This window comes from Anoplopoma fimbria, chromosome 18 (genome assembly GCF_027596085.1).
Source record: "Anoplopoma fimbria isolate UVic2021 breed Golden Eagle Sablefish chromosome 18, Afim_UVic_2022, whole genome shotgun sequence".
Taxonomy (NCBI): Eukaryota; Metazoa; Chordata; class Actinopteri; order Perciformes; family Anoplopomatidae; genus Anoplopoma; species Anoplopoma fimbria.
In genome coordinates, this window is record NC_072466.1 from 331,261 (window position 1) to 350,421 (window position 19,161).

Genomic DNA, 19,161 nt, shown 5'->3' on the forward strand with positions numbered 1-19,161 from the left:
CAGGGATGACAGGTGGACACCCCAGTCTCCCACCACACTGTTTATCCAATGACACCCCACGGCTGCTGTTCTGAGTCTCAGTCTCTTCTTGTCTGCTGCTGAGATGCTGCTGCTCCAGCAGGCCACTCCATAAAAGATGGCTGATGCCACCACGGAGTTGAAAAAAGTCCTCAGGAGGTCTCCCTGCACTCCAAAGGACCTCAGTCTCCTCAGCAGATAGAGTCTGCTCTGACCCTTTTTGTACAGTGCATTTATTATTATTTATCATTTATTATATACATATTATTATCATTACTATTATTATCATCATTATTATTATTATTTATTATTATTATTACTATTATTATTAGTATCATTACTATTATTATTATTATTACTATTATTATTATTATCATTACTATTATTATTACTATTATTATTATCATTATTATTACTATTATTATCATTACTATTATTATTATTATTATCATTATTATTATTATCATTACTATTATTATTATTATCATTATTATTACTATTATTATTATCATTATTACTATTATCATTATTATTACTATTATTATTATCATTATTATTACTATTATCATTATTATTATTACTATTATTATTATTATCATTACTATTACTATTATTATTATTATCATTACTATTATTACTATTATTATCATTACTATTATGGACGTGGAATGTCACCTCTCTGGCGGGGAAGGAACCGGAGCTGGTGCGGGAGGTGGGAAGCTACCAGCTAGATATAGTTGGGCTCACCTCCACGCATAGCACCGGTTCTGGAACCAAACTCCTGGAGAGGGGCTGGACTTTTCTTTTCCGGAGTTGCCCAGGGTGAGAGGCGCCGGGCGGGTGTGGGGATACTCACAAGCCCCGGCTGAGCGCCGCTGTTCTGGAGTTCTCCCCGGAGAGGCGAAGAGGGGAAGTCGCCTCTCTGCGACTGGGAATCGCAGGAGGAAAGTCTCTGACTGTTGTTTGTGCCTATGCACCAAACGGCATTGTTGGGCTGTCTTGCGTGCCTTCTTGGAGTCCTTGGGTGGTGTTCTGGAAAGGGCGCCAACTGGGGACTCCATAGTTCTTCTGGGAGACTTCAACGCTCACGTGGGTAACGACGGAGAAACCTGGAGGGGTGTGATTGGGAGGAACGGCCTGCCCGATCTGAACCCGAGTGGTGCTTTGTTGTTGGACTTCTGTGCTAGTCATGGACTGTCCATAACAAACACCATGTTTGAGCATAGGGAGGTTCATAAGTGTACTTGGTACCAGAACACCCTAGGCCAAAGGTCTATGATCGACTTTGTAGTTGTGTCATCAGACCTGCGGCCGTATGTCTTGGACACTCGGGTGAAGAGAGGAGCAGAGCTGTCAACTGATCACCACCTGGTGGTGGAGTTGGATCAGGTGGCGGGGAGGCTGCCGGACAGACCCGGTAAACCCATGTGGCGTGTAGTGAGGGTGAACTGGGAACGTCTGGCTGAGGATCCTGTCCCCAAGGTCTTCAACTCCCACCTCCGGAACAATTTTCGTGCATCATGGGAAGCTGAAGCTGGGGACATGGAATCCGAGTGGGCCATGTTCAAATCCTCCATTGTGGAAGCTGCTGCTAGGAGTTGTGGTCGGAAGGCGATCGGTGCCTGTCGTGGCGGGAGAGAACCCGCTGGTGGACACCAGCGGTGAAGGAGGCCGTCAAGCTGAAGAAGGAGGCCGGGCTTGGTTGGCCGAGGGTCTCCTGAATCAGCAGGCAGGTACCGGTTGGCCAGAAGGGCTGCAGCTGCGGCGGTTGCTGAGGCAAAAACCCGGGTGTGGGAGGAGTTTGGCGAGGCCATGGAGAAGGACTTTCGAATGGCCTCAAGGAAGTTCTGGCAAACCGTGAGCCGCGACTCAGAAAGGGGAAACAGGGCTTTTTTATCATTATTATTACTATTATTATCATTATTATTATTACTATTATTATCATTATTATTATTATTACTATTATTATCATTATTATCATTATTATTACTATTATTATCATTATTATTATTATTATTTACTATTATTATCATTATTATTATTATCATTATTATTACTATTATTATCATTATTATTATTATTATTATATATCATTATTATTATTATCATTATTATCATTATTATTATCATTATTATTATTATTATTATCATCATTATTATTATTATCATTATTATTATTATCATTATTATTACTATTATTTATTATTATCATTATTATATTATTATTATTATTATTATTATTATTACTATTATTATCATTATTATTATTATTATCATTATTATTATTATCATTATTATTACTATTATTATCATTATTATTATCATCATTATTATTATCATCATTATTATTATTATCATTATTATCATTATTATTATCATTATTATTATTATTATCATTATTATTATTATCATTATTATTATTATTATCATTATTATTTATCATTATTATTATTATCATTATTATTATATTCCTTTATTGGTGGACGTTGCAGCTTAAACCAGCTCATTAAGGATGTGGAATACTTCATATTGTTTTGTCCTCACGTTTCACGTCGTGACCACGTGTCTGCCTGATGACGTATCTGCCTGATGACGTGTCTGCCTGACCACGTGTCTGCCTGATGACGTATCTGCCTGACCACGTGTCTGCCTGATGACGTATCTGCCTGACCACGTGTCTGCCTGATGACGTGTCTGCCTGACCACGTGTCTGCCTGATGACGTCGCTGTGTGTTTGGAGAAGCTGTCAGCCGCGTTTAAACGTCAGCGAACACTTTGATCTTCCGTTCCAGGTGTTTTCCTACGAACAGCTGTGTTCTTACCTGAAGGATCGATGACACAACAGACCAGCCGCGTTCAAAGCCAGGTCACTCCTCCTGACGGCTCTGATTGGACGAGCTGACGACAGAGCTCCGACGTCACTTCCGCTCTGGGTTACGACACCGCCCCCACTGGATAAGATAAGAAAAGATAAGATAAGATAAGATAATGCTTTATTATTCATGTGCAGGATTACAGCAGCATAGAGCATAGTGCAAACAAACAAGATCAAAAATAATTATTATAGATAAGCAATAAAAAACAGTAAAGAATCCACAGTAATGAAATAGAATATACACAGAATATATACAGATAATAACTATTATAGACAGTGCCCTCCAGTGAATATGAGCAAAACAGGCTGTGAAAAAATGTCTTTGCTGTTTATCCTCTTGGTCTTTCACTCAAAATATTCACAAAAATCCTAACTTTTCATTGAAGTAAAATTATTGAAAGAAAAAAAGAAATGTTGACATTAAATAAATATCTTTCTCCAAAACATGTGTGTCACAATTATTGGCACCCCTAGAAAATCTCATGATTACAATCTAACTGAAGTATAATTCCAGTCATATTTTACATTTTTAAATTCACCTGTTTGATTAGGAACTCTTAAGTGGTCAACCATGACTTCCTGTTTCACTGGGGTATAAATATGAGGTGACACAGGCCAAACTCCTTTAGTCATTCATCACTATGGGAAAGACCCGAGAACACAGTGACGATGTGCGACGAAAAGTTGTTGAGCTGCACAAATCAGAAAATGGATATAAGAAAATCTCTAAACAGTTGAAAATACCCATTTCCACTATCAGGGCAATAATTAAGAAGTTTAAAGCGACAGGAGATGTTAAGAATCAGCCTGGAAGAGGACGTGTGTGTACACTGACCCCACGCACCGTGAGGAGGATGGTTCGACTGGCAAAAGAATCTCCAAGGATCACAGCTGGAGAATTGCAGAGGTTAGTTGAGTCTTGGGGTCAGAAAGTCTCCAAAACTAGCATCAGACGCCACCTACATCACCACAAGTTGTTTGGGAGGGTTGCCAGAAAAAAGCCTCTGCTGTCAATCAACAACAAACTAAAGCGCCTACAGTTTGCCAAACGTTACTGGGACGTTCAATGGGACCGGCTTATATGATCAGATGAGACCAAAATAGAGCTTTTTGGCAACAAACATCAAAGGTGGGTTTGGCGTAGACAGAAAGATAGCCATACAGAAAAGCACCTCATACCCACTGTGAAGTATGGTGGCGGATCTTTGATGTTGTGGGGCTGTTTTTCTTCCAAAGGCCCTGGACATCTTGTTAGGATACATGGTATCATGGACTCCATCAACTACCAGCAGATACTAAATGAAAACCTAACAGCCTCTGCCAGGAAGCTTTAAATGGGCCGTGGTTGGACATACCAACAGGACAACGATCCGAAGCACACCTCAAAATCTACACAAAAATGGTTCGCCGACCACAGAATAAAGGTTTTGCCATGGCCATCACAGTCCCCCGACCTAAACCCCATAGACAATCTGTGGGATGAGCTGAAGAGGAGAGTCCACAAGCGTCGACCTCGGAATCTGAAGGATCTGGAGAGATTCTGCATGGAGGACTGGTCTCAGATCCAGTGCCATGTGTTCACCAACCTCATCACGCATTATAGGAGAAGACTCAGAGCTGTTATCTTGGCAAAGGGAGGCTGCACAAAATATGAAATGAAGGGGTGCCAATAATTGTGGCACATATATTTTTGAGAAAAATATTTGTTTCATGATAAGAATTTAATGTTTCTTTCAATTATGTTTCTTCAGTTAAAGGTTACATTTTGATGAATATTTTGAATGGAAGATCATGATCATAAACAATAAAGATTTCGCATCTCGTTTTTCTCATTTTTACTAAAGGGTGCCAATAATTCTGGAGGGCACTGTATTATTGCACAGTGTGTCAGTGTGTTAGTGTATTAGTGTATCATTGTGTTAGTGTGTTAGTGTATCAGTGTATCAGTGTATTAGTGTATTAGTGTGTTAGTGTATTAGTGTGTTAGTGTATCAGTGTATTAGTGTGTTAGTGTATCATTGTGTTAGTGTATAGTGTGTTAGTGTGTTAGTGTATCATTGTGTTAGTGTATCAGTGTGTTAGTGTATAGTGTGTTAGTGTGTCAGTGTGTTAGTGTGTCAGTGTGTTAGTGTGTATAGTGTGTTAGTGTATCAGTGTGTTAGTGTATCAGTGTATCAGTGTATTAGTGTATTAGTGTGTTAGTGTGTTAGTGTATCAGTGTATTAGTGTGTTAGTGTGTTAGTGTATCAGTGTGTTAGTGTGTCAGTGTGTTAGTGTATAGTGTGTTAGTGTGTTAGTGTGTTAGTGTGTTAGTGTGTCAGTGTGTTAGTGTGTCAGTGTGTTAGTGTGTTAGTGTATCAGTGTGTCAGTGTGTTAGTGTATGAGTGTGTTAGTGTGTTAGTGTATCAGTGTGTTAGTGTATCAGTGTGTTAGTGTGTCAGTGTGTTAGTGTGTCAGTGTGTTAGTGTGTCAGTGTGTTAGTGTATCAGTGTGTTAGTGTGTTAGATGTATCAGTGTGTTAGTGATGTCGGAGTGTGTTAGTGTGTCAGTGTGTTAGTGTGTTAGTGTATCAGTGTGTTAGTGTGTCAGTGTGTTAGTGTATCAGTGTGTTAGTGTTTTTGTCAGTGTGTTGTGTGTCAGTGTGTTAGTGTGTCAGTGTATCAGTGTGTTAGTGTATCAGTGTGTCAGTGTGTTAGTGTATGAGTGTGTTAGTGTGTTAGTGTATCAGTGTGTTAGTGTATCAGTGTGTCAGTGTGTTAGTGTATCAGTGTGTTAGTGTGTTAGTGTATCAGTGTGTTAGTGTATCAGTGTGTTAGTGTGTTAGTGTGTTAGTGTGTCAGTGTGTTAGTGTATCAGTGTGTTAGTGTGTTAGTGTATCAGTGTGTTAGTGTGTTAGTGTATCAGTGTGTTAGTGTGTCAGTGTGTTAGTGTGTCAGTGTGTTTTAGTGTATTAGTGTATCATTGTGTTAGTGTATCAGTGTGTTAGTGTGTTAGTGTATCAGTGTTAGTGTGTCAGTGTGTTAGTGTGTCAGTGTGTTAGTGTATCATTGTGTTAGTGTGTTAGTGTATCATTGTGTTAGTGTGTTAGTGTGTTAGTGTGTCATTGTGTTAGTGTGTTAGTGTATCATTGTGTTAGTGTATCATTGTGTTAGTGTATCATTGTGTTAGTGTGTTAGTGTATCAGTGTGTTAGTGTATTAGTGTGTTAGTGTGTTAGTGTATCAGTGTGTTAGTGTATCAGTGTGTCAGTGTGTTAGTGTATGAGTGTGTTAGTGTGTTAGTGTATCAGTGTGTTAGTGTATCATTATGTTAGTGTGCCCGGCACCATCCTATGAAGTCCTGGCCTTAGTGTATCAGTGTATGAGTGTGTTAGTGTGTTAGTGTATCAGTGTGTTAGTGTATCATTGTGTTAGTGTGTTAGTGTATCAGTGTGTTAGTGTATGAGTGTGTTAGTGTGTTAGTGTAGTAGTGTATCAGGGTGTTAGTGTGTTAGTGTATCAGTGTGTTAGTGTATGAGTGTGTTAGTGTGTTAGTGTAGTAGTGTATCAGGGTGTTAGTGTATCAGTGTATCAGGGTGTTAGTGTATCAGTGTGTCAGTGTATTGAGTGTGTTAGTGTGTTAGTGTATCAGTGTGTTAGTGTATGAGTGTGTTAGTGTGTTAGTGTAGTAGTGTATCAGGGTGTTAGTGTATGTCTGGTGAGTGTATCAGGGTGTTAGTGTATCAGTGTGTCAGTGTATGAGTGTGTTAGTGTGTTAGTGTATCAGTGTGTTAGTGTGTTAGTGTATCAGTGTGTTAGTGTATGAGTGTGTTAGTGTGTTAGTGTAGTAGTGTATCAGGGTGTTAGTGTCCCTTAAAAATATCAAAATCCCTTATATTTAAATTTTGTATATATCAGTGTGTCAGTGTATGAGTGTGTTAGTGTGTTAGTGTAGTAGTGTGTCAGTGTATGAGTGTGTTAGTGTATTAGTGTATCATTGTGTTAGTGTGTTAGTGTGTTAGTGTAGTAGTGTGTCAGTGTATGAGTGTGTTAGTGTGTTAGTGTGTTAGTGTATGAGTGTGTTAGTGTGTTAGTGTATCATTGTGTTAGTGTGTTAGTGTAGTAGTGTGTCAGTGTATGAGTGTGTTAGTGTGTTAGTGTATGAGTGTGTTAGTGTGTTAGTGTGTTAGTGTAGTAGTGTGTTAGTGTATCAGTGTGTTAGTGTGTTAGTGTGTTAGTGTATGAGTGTGTTAGTGTGTTAGTGTATCAGTGTGTTAGTGTATGAGTGTGTTAGTGTGTTAGTGTGTTAGTGTAGTAGTGTGTCAGTGTATGAGTGTGTTAGTGTGTTAGTGTATCAGTGTGTTAGTGTATGAGTGTGTTAGTGTGTTAGTGTAGTAGTGTGTTAGTGTATTAGTGGATTATCTTTATAATTATGCTAACTAGAACCGTACAGGGGGACCTATGGGCCGTAGGTAAGGTTCTTTAATACTTGAGGGGGATTCATCTAGAACCTTAAAGGACCGGGACTGATGTGGTTCATCTGAACCGACAACCACCGTGGAACACAATCACAGGTTGGGAGGTTAACAGCAAAGCTTCAAGAACTCTTTAAGAACTCTTTAAGAACTCTTTCTTCCAAGAAGGGTGATGTTCTGGGGGCGGCTGTGGCATAGTGGAGAGCAAGGTAGTTCTCCAATCAGAGGGTCGGTGGTTCGATACCCGGCTTCAGCAGTCGATGTGTCCTTGGGCAAGACACTTAACCCCAAGTTGCTCCTGAAGGCCATCGGTGTGGACTGATGATGAATGTTAGTTAGAGTCTGATGGTGGCACCTTGATGGTAGCCTGTCATCAGTGTGTGAATGGGTGAATGATATGTAACATACTACTGACTGTAAGTCGCTTTGGAGAAAAGCGTCTGCTAAATGACTGTAATGTCATGTAATGTTCTCCTGTACCCTGACTCCGGTTCCACAGACGAGCAGCTCAGGTTATATATATATATATATATATATCATTGTATATTCATATATAGTTATTATTCTAATTGAATAATAATAATATGTTGATGACCTGAAACCTGATCAAAGACACTTTTTTTTAATAATGAGATTTAATATAAAGTTAGTAATATAGATTCAGTTTTTACTGATTCCATCTTCTACTCTCCTGTTTGATTCTTTGTCTATTTCAAAATAATAATATGAATAATCATAAAGACAACACAACAGTATGTTCCATGCTCATTAAGCAGGTAAACACAGGTTCGACCCGCTGTCGCCACACCTGAGTGACGTCACGCTGTCCCGTGAGAGGCGTGTCCGTGCCTCTTCCTGTTTGTGAGCAGGTGAGACACACCTGAGAGACACGGAGGACACACACTGTCTCAGAGCGGCTTCTTCTCTCTCCACTCACACGATGCCTCCATCCTCCTGCTCCTCCTGCTCCTCCCTCCTCCTCCTCCTCCTCCTGCTCCTGCCCCTCCTGCGGCCCCCGGAGCGGCGGCGGACTGCAGCGGGACGTTCCGCTCCGGACAGGACAACTTCGTGCTGGACGCGGAGGACGCGGTGAAGGAGGGAGCGGCGCTGCTCGCCACTGCGCATGTGCGCTCCGTGGAGGCCTGTCGGAGTGCGTGCTGCGCGGACCCGCGCTGCAACCTGGCGCTGCTGGAGCCGCGCGGCCCCGACGCGGACGCGGCGGCGGAGCGCGAGTGCGTCCTGTTCGACTGCGTCCATAGAAACCGCTTCGTGTGCAGGTTCGTGAACCAGGCGGGATACCGGAGCTACATCAGGATGTCCGTGTTCCAGAGGTACCTGCAGGGGCCGCAGAGGCCAGGTGAGTCCACACGGGTCAACCAGGGGTCAAACCAATATATCAATAGGAGGATCAATACAAGATGATCATTAAATATGAGAGGATCAATATATCAATCACAGGATCAATACAAGATGATCATTAAATACGAGAGGATCAATATATCAATACAAGATGATCATTAAATATGAGAGGATCAATATATCAATCACAGGATCAATACAAGATGATCATTAAATATGAGAGGATCAATATATCAATAACAGGATCAATACAAGATGATCATTAAATATGAGAGGATCAATATATCAATCACAGGATCAATACAAGATGATCATTAAATATGAGAGGATCAATATATCAATCACAGGATCAATACAAGATGATCATTAAATACGAGAGGATCAATATATCAACCACAGGATCAATACAAGATGATCATTAAATATGAGAGGATCAATATATCAATCACAGGATCAATACAAGATGATCATTAAATATGAGAGGATCAATATATCAATCACAGGATCAATACAAGATGATCATTAAATATGAGAGGATCAATATATCAATCACAGGATCAATACAAGATGATCATTAAATATGAGAGGATCAATATATCAATAGGAGGATCAATACAAGATGATCATTAAATATGAGAGGATCAATATATCAATAACAGGATCAATACAAGATGATCTTTAAATATGAGAGGATCAATATATCAATACAAGATGATCATTAAATATGAGAGGATCAATATATCAATAACAGGATCAATACAAGATGATCTTTAAATATGAGAGGATCAATATATCAATAACAGGATCAATACAAGATGATCATTAAATATGAGAGGATCAATATATCAATAACAGGATCCATACAAGATGATCATTAAATATGAGAGGATCAATATATCAATAACAGGATCAATACAAGATGATCATTAAATATGAGAGGATCAATATATCAATAACAGGATCAATACAAGGTGATCTTTAAATATGAGAGGATCAATGTATCAATCACAGGATCAATACAAGATGATCTTTAAATATTAGAGGATCAATATATCAATAACAGGATCAATACAAGATGATCATTAAATACGAGAGGATCAATATATCAATAACAGGATCAATACAAGATGATCATTAAATATGAGAGGATCAATATATCAATAACAGGATCAATACAAGGTGATCTTTAAATATGAGAGGATCAATGTATCAATAACAGGATCAATACAAGATGATCATTAAATACGAGAGGATCAATATATCAATAACAGGATCAATACAAGATCATTAAATATGAGAGGATCAATATATCAATAACAGGATCAATACAAGATGATCATTAAATATGAGAGGATCAATATATCAATAACAGGATCAATACAAGATGATCATTAAATATGAGAGGATCAATATATCAATAACAGGATCAATACAAGATGATCATTAAGTAGGATCAATATATCAATCACAGGATCAATACAAGATGATCTTTAAATATTAGAGGATCAATATATCAATAACAGGATCAATACAAGATGATCATTAAATACGAGAGGATCAATATATCAGTAACAGGACCTGTTGTAGAGGATCAGTGTATTATTAGTTTCTCTTTATTAATTGGCCTCCTGACTTTTTGCCCTGTGACATCACTGTGTTTCCAGGTATCGAGGCTCCGCCCCTCGCCATCCCAAACCGTGATGTCATCGTTCAGCCCAACCAGGTGGTGACTCTCAGCGGCATCCAGAGCTTGGCACTGGGCGACGCCCACATCGCCCATTACCACTGGACCAGCAGAAACAGCAGCATCCAGATGGAGGTAAGCATCTGTTAGCGCAGGTAGAGGGAACCAATGAGAGGCCAGCACCTCAGACACAGGTGTTCCTTTACCTTCAGCAGCTAGCATCAAACAAAGTTTTATTACGTGTTCTAAAACGTGTCACATGTTCCCGTACAGGTGAGCGTGCAGGTCACCTGACTCCTGTTAAAAGATAGAAAGCTTTTTACAAAGTGTTTCTAGCCTTTTGTGTCTGAGGGTGTTTTAAATACAGTTATTTTTGAATGTGGTTCCTCAGAGCACAGACCTACCTGACCAGGTGCGTCTCTCCAACCTGCCGCCGGGCTCCTTCGTCCTCCAGCTCACCGTCACCGACTCCAACGGCCGACAGTCCAAGGCCGCTGACGTCACCGTGCTCGTCCTCAGCCCCGAGATGACCAGCTGTGAGTGCTCATGGGAAATGTAGTCCAGTCTGCAGTGCTCTGGTTTATTGATGTGGTTTATCCGCTTTGACATATTATTGATCGGTTAAACTGCTGTATATACAGACAATTGATCAGTTATTAAAGCAATGCTTTGTATGTTTACTGAGGTGAATCAGTGTTTGTGGTTTGACTCTTGTGATCCACACCTTGATTCAAACTGGTAAACTGGTCGGACTGGAATACCTGCCTCAGACACACACACACACACACACACACACACACACACACACACACACACACACACACACACACACACACACACACACACACACACACACACACACACACACACACACACACACACACACACACACACACACACACACACACACACACACACACACACACACACACACACACAGACACACACACACACACACACACACACACACACACACACACACACACACACACACACACACACAGAAACTCAACCTGCTCTGCTGGTTTTTCTTTAATTGTTTTGACTTTTGTGTCGACTTCTTTGCTCAGATATCCGTTACGGCGGTTCACATCACTGATTGGTTGATGTGTTGGTGTATAGATCGCTGATTGGTTTCTGGTGGAACAAGCTGTTCATCAATTTGTTTACAGTCCAAAGTTACTTAGAGCTGATCTGAATACAGATCCAGTTTCAGGTCGTTAGACTGTTGAGCAACATGTGAGCGTGTGCACACTGTAAATATTACGTTACCATGGCTACGGGAATGTCCACACACACACACACACCCTGTGCTGTGGGTTAATGGTTAAATGTCATTACCATCCGAAGCTATTTCCTCTTTATGTTTCATAATTATAAATATTATATATATATTATTATATTATATATTATATATACAGCGGGTAAAATAAGTGTTGAACACGTCACCATTTTTCTCAGTAAATATATTTCTGAAGGTGCTATTGACATGAAATTTTCACCAGATGTCGGTAACAACCCAAGTAATCCACACATACAAAGAAAACCAAACAAATAAGTTCAGAAATTAAGTTATGTGTAATCAAATGGAATGACACAGGGAAAAAGTATTGAACACGCTTACTGAAATGTATTTAATACTTGGTACAGAAGCCTTTGTTGGTAATGACAGCTTCAAGACGCCTCCTGTATGGAGAAACTAGTGGCATGCATTGCTCAGGTGTGATTTTGGCCCATTCTTCCACACAAACAGTCTTCAGATCTTGAAGGTTCCGTGGGCCTCTTCTATGAACTCTGATCTTTAGTTCTTTCCATAGAGTTTCTATTGGATTCAAGTCAGGTGATTGGCTGGGCCATTCTAGCAGCTTTATTTTCTTTCTGTGAAACCAGTTGAGTTTCCTTGGCTGTGTGTTTGGGATCATTGTCTTGCTGAAATGTCCACCCTCGTTTCATCTTCATCATCCTGCTAGATGGCAGCAGATCTTTATCAAGAATGTCTCTGTTTTTCCATTCATCCTTCCTTCAATTATATGAAGTTTGCCAGTGCTGTATGCTGAAAAACAGCCCCACACCATGATGTTCCACCTCCAAACTTCACTGTTGGTCTGGTGTTTTTGGGGTGATGTGCAGTGCCATTTGACCTCCAAACATGGTGTGTATTATGGCCTCCAAAGAGTTCCATGTTGGTCTCATCTGACCAGACTATATTCTCCCAGTATTTCACAGGCTTGTCTAAATGTTGTGCAGCAAACTTTAAACGAGCTTCAACATGCTTTTTCTTTAGCAATGGAGTCTTGCGTGGTGAGCGTGCATACAGGCCACGGCGGTTGATGCATTACTTATTGTTTTCTTTGAAACAATTGTACCTGCTGATTCCAGGTCTTTCTGAAGCTCTCCACTAGTGCTCCTTGGCTCTTGGACAACTCTTCTGATAATTCTTTTCACTCCTCTCTCAGAAATCTTGCGAGGAGCACCTGGTCGTGGCCGGTTTATGGTGAAATGATGTTCTTTCCACTTCCGGATTATGGCCCCAACAGTGCTCACTGGAACATTCAGAAGTTTAGAAATCCTTCTGGAACCAATGCCATCAGTATGTTCTGCAACAATAAGGTTGTGAAGGTCTTGAGAGAGCTCTTTGCTTTTACCCATCATGAGATGTTTCTTGTGTGACACCTTGGTAATGAGACACCTTTTTATAGGCCATCAGTTGGGACTGAACCAGCTGATATTCATTTGCACTGACAAGGGGCAGGATTGCTTTCTAATTACTGATAGAGTTCAGCTGGTGTCTTGGCTTTCCATGCCTTTTTGCACCTCCCTTTCTTCATGTGTTCAATACTTTTTCCCTGTGTCATTCCATTTGATTACACATAACTTAATCTCTGAACTTATTTGTTTGGTTTTCTTTGTATGTATGGATTACTTGGGTTGTTACCGACATCTGGTGAACATTTCATGTCAATAGCACCTTTAGAAATATATTTACTGAGAAAAATGGTGACGTGTTCAATACTTATTTTAACCGCTGTATATATTATATATATTATTATATATATATTATATATTGGATATTATATATTATATATTGTATATTACATATTATATATATATATTATATATATATATAATTTATTATATATATATATATATATATATTATATTATATATATATAATTATTATTCTTCCTTTAACGTATTTTTATGTTCCAGCTTTTCTGTCTCATGATGAAGTGAAACAGAATGTTTTGGTATTTGGTTCAAACTAAACGATGAAACCACCTCCTGCTTTCTGATGATTTATAGATCAAACAAAGAATCAATAAATCATGAAAATATCTCTCAGATTAATCCAAAATGAAATAATGCAGCTAAAAGAACTCTCTCTCTCTCTCTCTCTCTCTCTCTCTCTCTCTCTCTCTCTCTCTCTCTCTCTCTCTCTCTCTCTCTCTCTCTCTCTCTCTCTCTCTCTCTCTCTCTCTCGTTCTCTCTCTCTCCCCCTGAAGTTCTGTGAAGGTCGGTCCGTGTCGTGCTGCGTTTCCTCGATGGCGTTATGACGCCTCGACAGGCGTCTGTGAGAAGTTTGTGTTCGGAGGCTGTAAAGCGAACAAAAACAACTTCCTGTCTGAAGACCAATGTCTGTCCGCCTGCAAAGGAGTCACAGGTACACACAGTACACACAGTACTTATACAGTACACACAGTACCTATACAGTACACACCTATACAGTACCAGTACACAGTACCTATACAGTACACACAGTACACATTGTACCTATACAGTACACACAGTACACACAGTACCTATACAGTACACACAGTACACATAGTACCTATACAGTACACACAGTACACACAGTACCTATACAGTACACACAGCAGTAGTAGTACTACTTTAAATACATCTTTATGTGTTTTCATCACAGCGTCTTCAGAGAGGAGCGTCCCGCTGCCCATCGCTGGTCAGTCCCACAATGCACCTCTTCATACCTCTGCACCAAAACAAGGATGTACAGGATAAACCTGTGTGTGTGTGTGTGTGTGTGTGTGTGTGTGTGTGTGTGTGTGTGTGTGTGTGTGTGTGTGTGTGTGTGTGTGTGTGTGTGTGTGTGTGTGTGTGTGTGTGTGTGTGTGTGTGTGTTCTCAGCGGTGTGTGGTGCCCCGTGTCGTCCTGATCAGCTGATCTGTGATGAAGGCTGCTGTTTGGACAGAAGTCTGGAGTGTGACGGAGTCAAGCGGTGCAGAGACGGAGCAGACGCAGGAGCCCTCACACAGACAGCCGACGTAACACTCACTCACACACACAGACACACCCTCACACTCACTCACTCACTCACTCACTCACACACAAACACTCCTCTAATCTCCTCCTCCTCCTCCTCCTCCTCCTCCTCAGTGAATCAGACCTTTCACCGTCTGCTGGATGTCGATGTGAACCAGAGGAAAGGTGAGTGTTTGTCTCTGATCACCTGCTAGCACTCACTGCTAACAATGCTACATGCTAACACCTACCCCCCCCCAGCCCGGTGTGCCGAGCCCCCCTCACCCGGTCCGTGCCGGGCCAGTTTCACCCGCTGGTTCTACGACCCTCTGAACAGGAAGTGTGCCCGCTTCACCTACGGAGGCTGTGACGGCAGCGAGAACAACTTTGAGGAGGAAGACCAGTGTAGTAACTTCTGTAAAGGAGTGACAGGTACAAGTACACACAAATATATATATACATACATGTATACATGTATCAGTGAGACCTGTAGAGGAGTGACAGGTACAAGTACACACATATATATACATATATATATATACATACATATATATATATATATACATATACATATACGTCTATATATGTGTGTGTGTATATATATATATATATATATATATATATATATGCATATATATATATATCTACATATATATACCTACATGTCTCCTCGTATCCTCGTATCCTCATGTCCTTGTGTCCATGTCTCCTCGTGTCCTTGTCTCCTCGTGTCCTTGTCTCCTCGTGTCCTCGTGTCTCCACAGAGAGAAACGTCTTCTTCAAAGGGATGTTTGATCGTTTCGAGGGCGAAGACGAAAGTGATTCCGATGACTCAGGTACTTTACCTTTGAAACTACAAACATGGCCGACAGTGTGTTGATGAGTCCTCCGGTTGTAGTATTGGTGTACCTGTTTGTGTATTAGTACACAGTCACAGTAACGTCTCCTCCTTCAGGAAACATCGCTCTGGCCGTGTGTCTGTCGGTGGCCATCTTGGCTCTGCTGGCCGTCCTCTCCTACTGCTTCCTGAAGGCCAGGAAGGAGCGCTCCCATAGGCCGGTGGCCTCAGGCCCCGCCCACGTGACGCTGTCGGAGCAGGAGTCCATGGTTTACAACCCCACCACCAAACCCGTGTGACGCCGTCGCCATGACGACCACCGAACGGACTCCACAGTTCACACGTGTGGAAGCTGCAGCTTCCTTTGTAAACACATTGATTAGGACTATTCAGATTTATTGATCCTGATCCAACAGCTTCCAGGTGATCAGGTGATCAGGTTCTACTTCCTGGTCAGGTGATCAGGTTCTACTTCCTGGTCAGGTGATCAGGTTCTACTTCCTGTGTGCGTTGGGTTTCTCTCTGATGTATTTATGAATATTGTGTGTTTGTTTTTGGATCTCAGGTTCACTTTAAATGTAAATATGAATTTACGTCTCGTTTATATTCTTTTATATGTTTGTAACCTCCAGTTTATATTTCACATGTTATAATAAATACATAAACACATAAACACATAAATACATAAACACACAAACACATAAATACATAAACACATAAACACATAAACACACAAACACATAAATACATAAACACATAAACACACAAACACATAAATACACAAACACATAAACACACAAACACATAAACACACAAACACATAAACACATAAACACATAAACACACAAACACATAAATACATAAATACATAAACACATAAACACACAAACACATAAATACATAAACACACAAACACATAAATACATAAACACATAAATACACAAACACATAAATACATAAACACATAAATACATAAACACATAAACACATAAACACATAAACACAAATACATAAACACATAAATACATAAACACATAAATACATAAACACACAAACACATAAATACATAAACACATAAATACATAAACACATAAATACATAAACACATAAATACATAAACACATAAACACATAAATACATAAACACATAAATACATAAAGAGTACTTTAGTTCAAACATCTCAACATGTTCCTGGAGTTTTGAACAGTTCTTCTCTGACGTCAGAACGACATCTGACCCAAATAAAGACGGAACTTTATTCTGCTTCCTGTTTTCATTAAAGATATTAAAGATCAATATTGAATGTTTACACTTATTCATATGCATGTGTTGAGTATTTACATCTGAACAATAATTAAAGGTATCAGTACTGTGGTATCAGTACTGTGGTATCATCAGTACTGTGGTATCAGTACTGTGGTATCAGTACTGTGGTATCAGTACAGTACTGTGGTATCAGTACTGTGGTATCATCAGTACTGTGGTATCAGTACTGTGGTATCATCAGTACTGTGGTATCAGTACTGTGGTATCAGTACTGTGGTATCAGTACTGTGGTATATCAGTACTGTGGTATCAGTACTGTGGTATATCAGTACTGTGGTATCAGTACTGTGGTATCAGTACTGTGGTATCAGTACTGTGGTATCAGTACTGTGGTATCAGTACTGTGGTATCAGTACTGTGGTATCATCAGTACTGTGGTATCAGTACTGTGGTATCAGTACTGTGGTATCATCAGTACTGTGGTATCAGTACTGTGGTATCAGTACTGTGGTATCTGTACTGTGGTATCATCAGTACTGTGGTATCATCAGTACTGTGGTATCAGTACTGTGGTATATCAGTACTGTGGTATCAGTACTGTGGTATCAGTACTGTGGTATCAGTACTGTGGTATCAGTACTGTGGTATATCAGTACTGTGGTATCAGTACTGTGGTATCAGTACTGTGGTATCAGTACTGTGGTACTGTGGTATCAGTACTACTGTGGTATCATCAGTACTGTGGTATCAGTACTGTGGTATCAGTAGTGCTGTGGTATCAGTACTGTGGTATCAGTACTGTGGTATCAGTACTCAGTACTGTGGTATATCAGTATCAGTACTGTGGTATCAGTACTGTGGTATCTGTACTGTGGTATCAGTAGTACTGTGGTATCAGTACTGTGGTATCAGTACTGTGGTATCAGTACTGTGGTATCAGTACTGTGGTATCAGTACTGTGGTATCATCAGTACTGTGGTATCAGTACTGTGGTATATCGGTACTGTGGTATCAGTACTGTGGTATCAGTACTGTGGTATCAGTACTGTGGTATCAGTACTGTGGTATCAGTACTGTGGTATCAGTACTGTGGTATCATCAGTACTGTGGTATATCAGTACTGTGGTATCGGTAGGACATGTTCTTAGAGAACCCTCTGCTGGTTCTCAGAGGAACCTTCACTGTCTCTACAGGCATGTTGACATGAGGCGCATGCGCAGACGCACGGAGAGATTTAAAGTTTCCAGCTGCGGACTGAACTGATGGAACAGAAGACCCGGGTTCTACTGCGGGTTCTACTGCGGGTTCTACTGCGAGGGTGAGTCCGGGTTCTACTGGAGAACCTGCAGGTCCACCAGGTGGTTCAGTGTTCAAGGGTCTGCTTTAAAGAACCGGAGGTTTAACAGAAGGAACCGGAGAGTTTAGAAGAGTCTGTAGGAGAGGAAGAGTCCCGGTAGGAGAGAGTCCCGGTAGAAGAGTCCCGGTAGGAGAGTCCGGTAGAAGAGTCCCGGTAGAAGAGGAGAGTCCCGGTAGAAGAGTCCCGGTAGAGAGAGTCCCGGTAGAAGAGTCCCGGTAGAAGAGTAGAAGAGTCCCGGTAGAAGAGTCCCGGTAGGAGAGTCCCGGTAGAAGAGTCCCGGTAGAAGAGTCCCGGTAGAAGAGTCCCGGTAGGAGAGTCCCGGTAGAAGAGTCCCGGTAGAAGGTAGAAGAGTCCCGGTAGGAGAGTCCCGGTAGAAGAGTCCCGGTAGGAGAGTCCCGGTAGAAGAGTCCCGGTAGAAGAGTCCCGGTAGAAGAGTTGTAGTTCTGGTAGAAGAGCGGTGTCCGGTAGGAGGTTGTAGTTGTAGGAGAGTTCTGGTTGTAGTTCTGCAGGGCTGTCGGTCTGTAGTGCTTTCTGGTTGTGGTTGTAGTTCTGGTTGTAGTTCTGGTTGTAGTTGGTTGTGTTGTAGTTCTGGTTCTGGTTGTAGTTCTGGTTGTAGTTCTGGTTCTGGTTGTGGTTGTGGTTGTAGTTGTAGTTGTGGTTGTAGTTCTGGTTGTAGTTCTGGTTGTAGTTCTGGTTGTAGTTCTGGTTCTGGTTGTAGTTCTGGTTCTGGTTGTAGTTCTGGTTGTGGTTCTGGTTGTGGTTGTAGTTCTGGTTCTGGTTGTGGTTCTGGAAGGACTCGCTCTCTTATCATCAGCTGTTGACTCCCAGGAACGCGGTGGTTCGGGTTTGATTCGCTGCCGTGAGAAACACGCCCTGAGAGCGGCGGCGGCGGCAGCGCGGCGGAGCGGCAGCGCGGAGAAACACGCCCTGAGAGCGGCGGAGCGGCGGAGCGGCGGAGCGGAGAAACACGGAAACAAGTCTGAACTGTTGTGAGATCCTCCAGATGAAGAGCTGCTGGAAGGAATGGCGCCGAACTGAGCAGCGGATTCACCCCG

At 41.1% G+C, this 19,161-nt stretch overlaps 1 protein-coding gene across 1 annotated transcript; it reads left to right on the forward strand.

Annotated features, from left to right (window-relative positions):
• The first annotated feature begins 7,331 nt into the window (after positions 1 to 7,331).
• LOC129107523 (kunitz-type protease inhibitor 1-like) lies at positions 7,332 to 16,482 on the forward strand. Its single transcript, XM_054619026.1, has 11 exons — positions 7,332 to 7,338; positions 8,122 to 8,175; positions 8,367 to 8,702; positions 10,369 to 10,523; positions 10,780 to 10,924; positions 13,954 to 14,049; positions 14,580 to 14,668; positions 14,756 to 14,831; positions 14,907 to 15,077; positions 15,410 to 15,481; positions 15,601 to 16,482. Exons 1-11 carry the CDS (start codon positions 7,332 to 7,334, stop codon positions 15,780 to 15,782), a joined length of 1,383 nt encoding a protein of 460 aa, XP_054475001.1. The 3' UTR covers positions 15,783 to 16,482.
• Positions 16,483 to 19,161: the final 2,679 nt, after the last annotated feature.

Excerpts from the sequence above, each read along its gene's own strand:
- LOC129107523 (XM_054619026.1), top strand. Across the intron at positions 8,176-8,366 it reads GAGTGACGTCACGCTGTCCC|CGGCGGCGGACTGCAGCGGG; the intron begins GTGAGAGGCGTG and ends CGGCCCCCGGAG. Across the intron at positions 15,482-15,600 it reads AAGTGATTCCGATGACTCAG|GAAACATCGCTCTGGCCGTG; the intron begins GTACTTTACCTT and ends CTCCTCCTTCAG.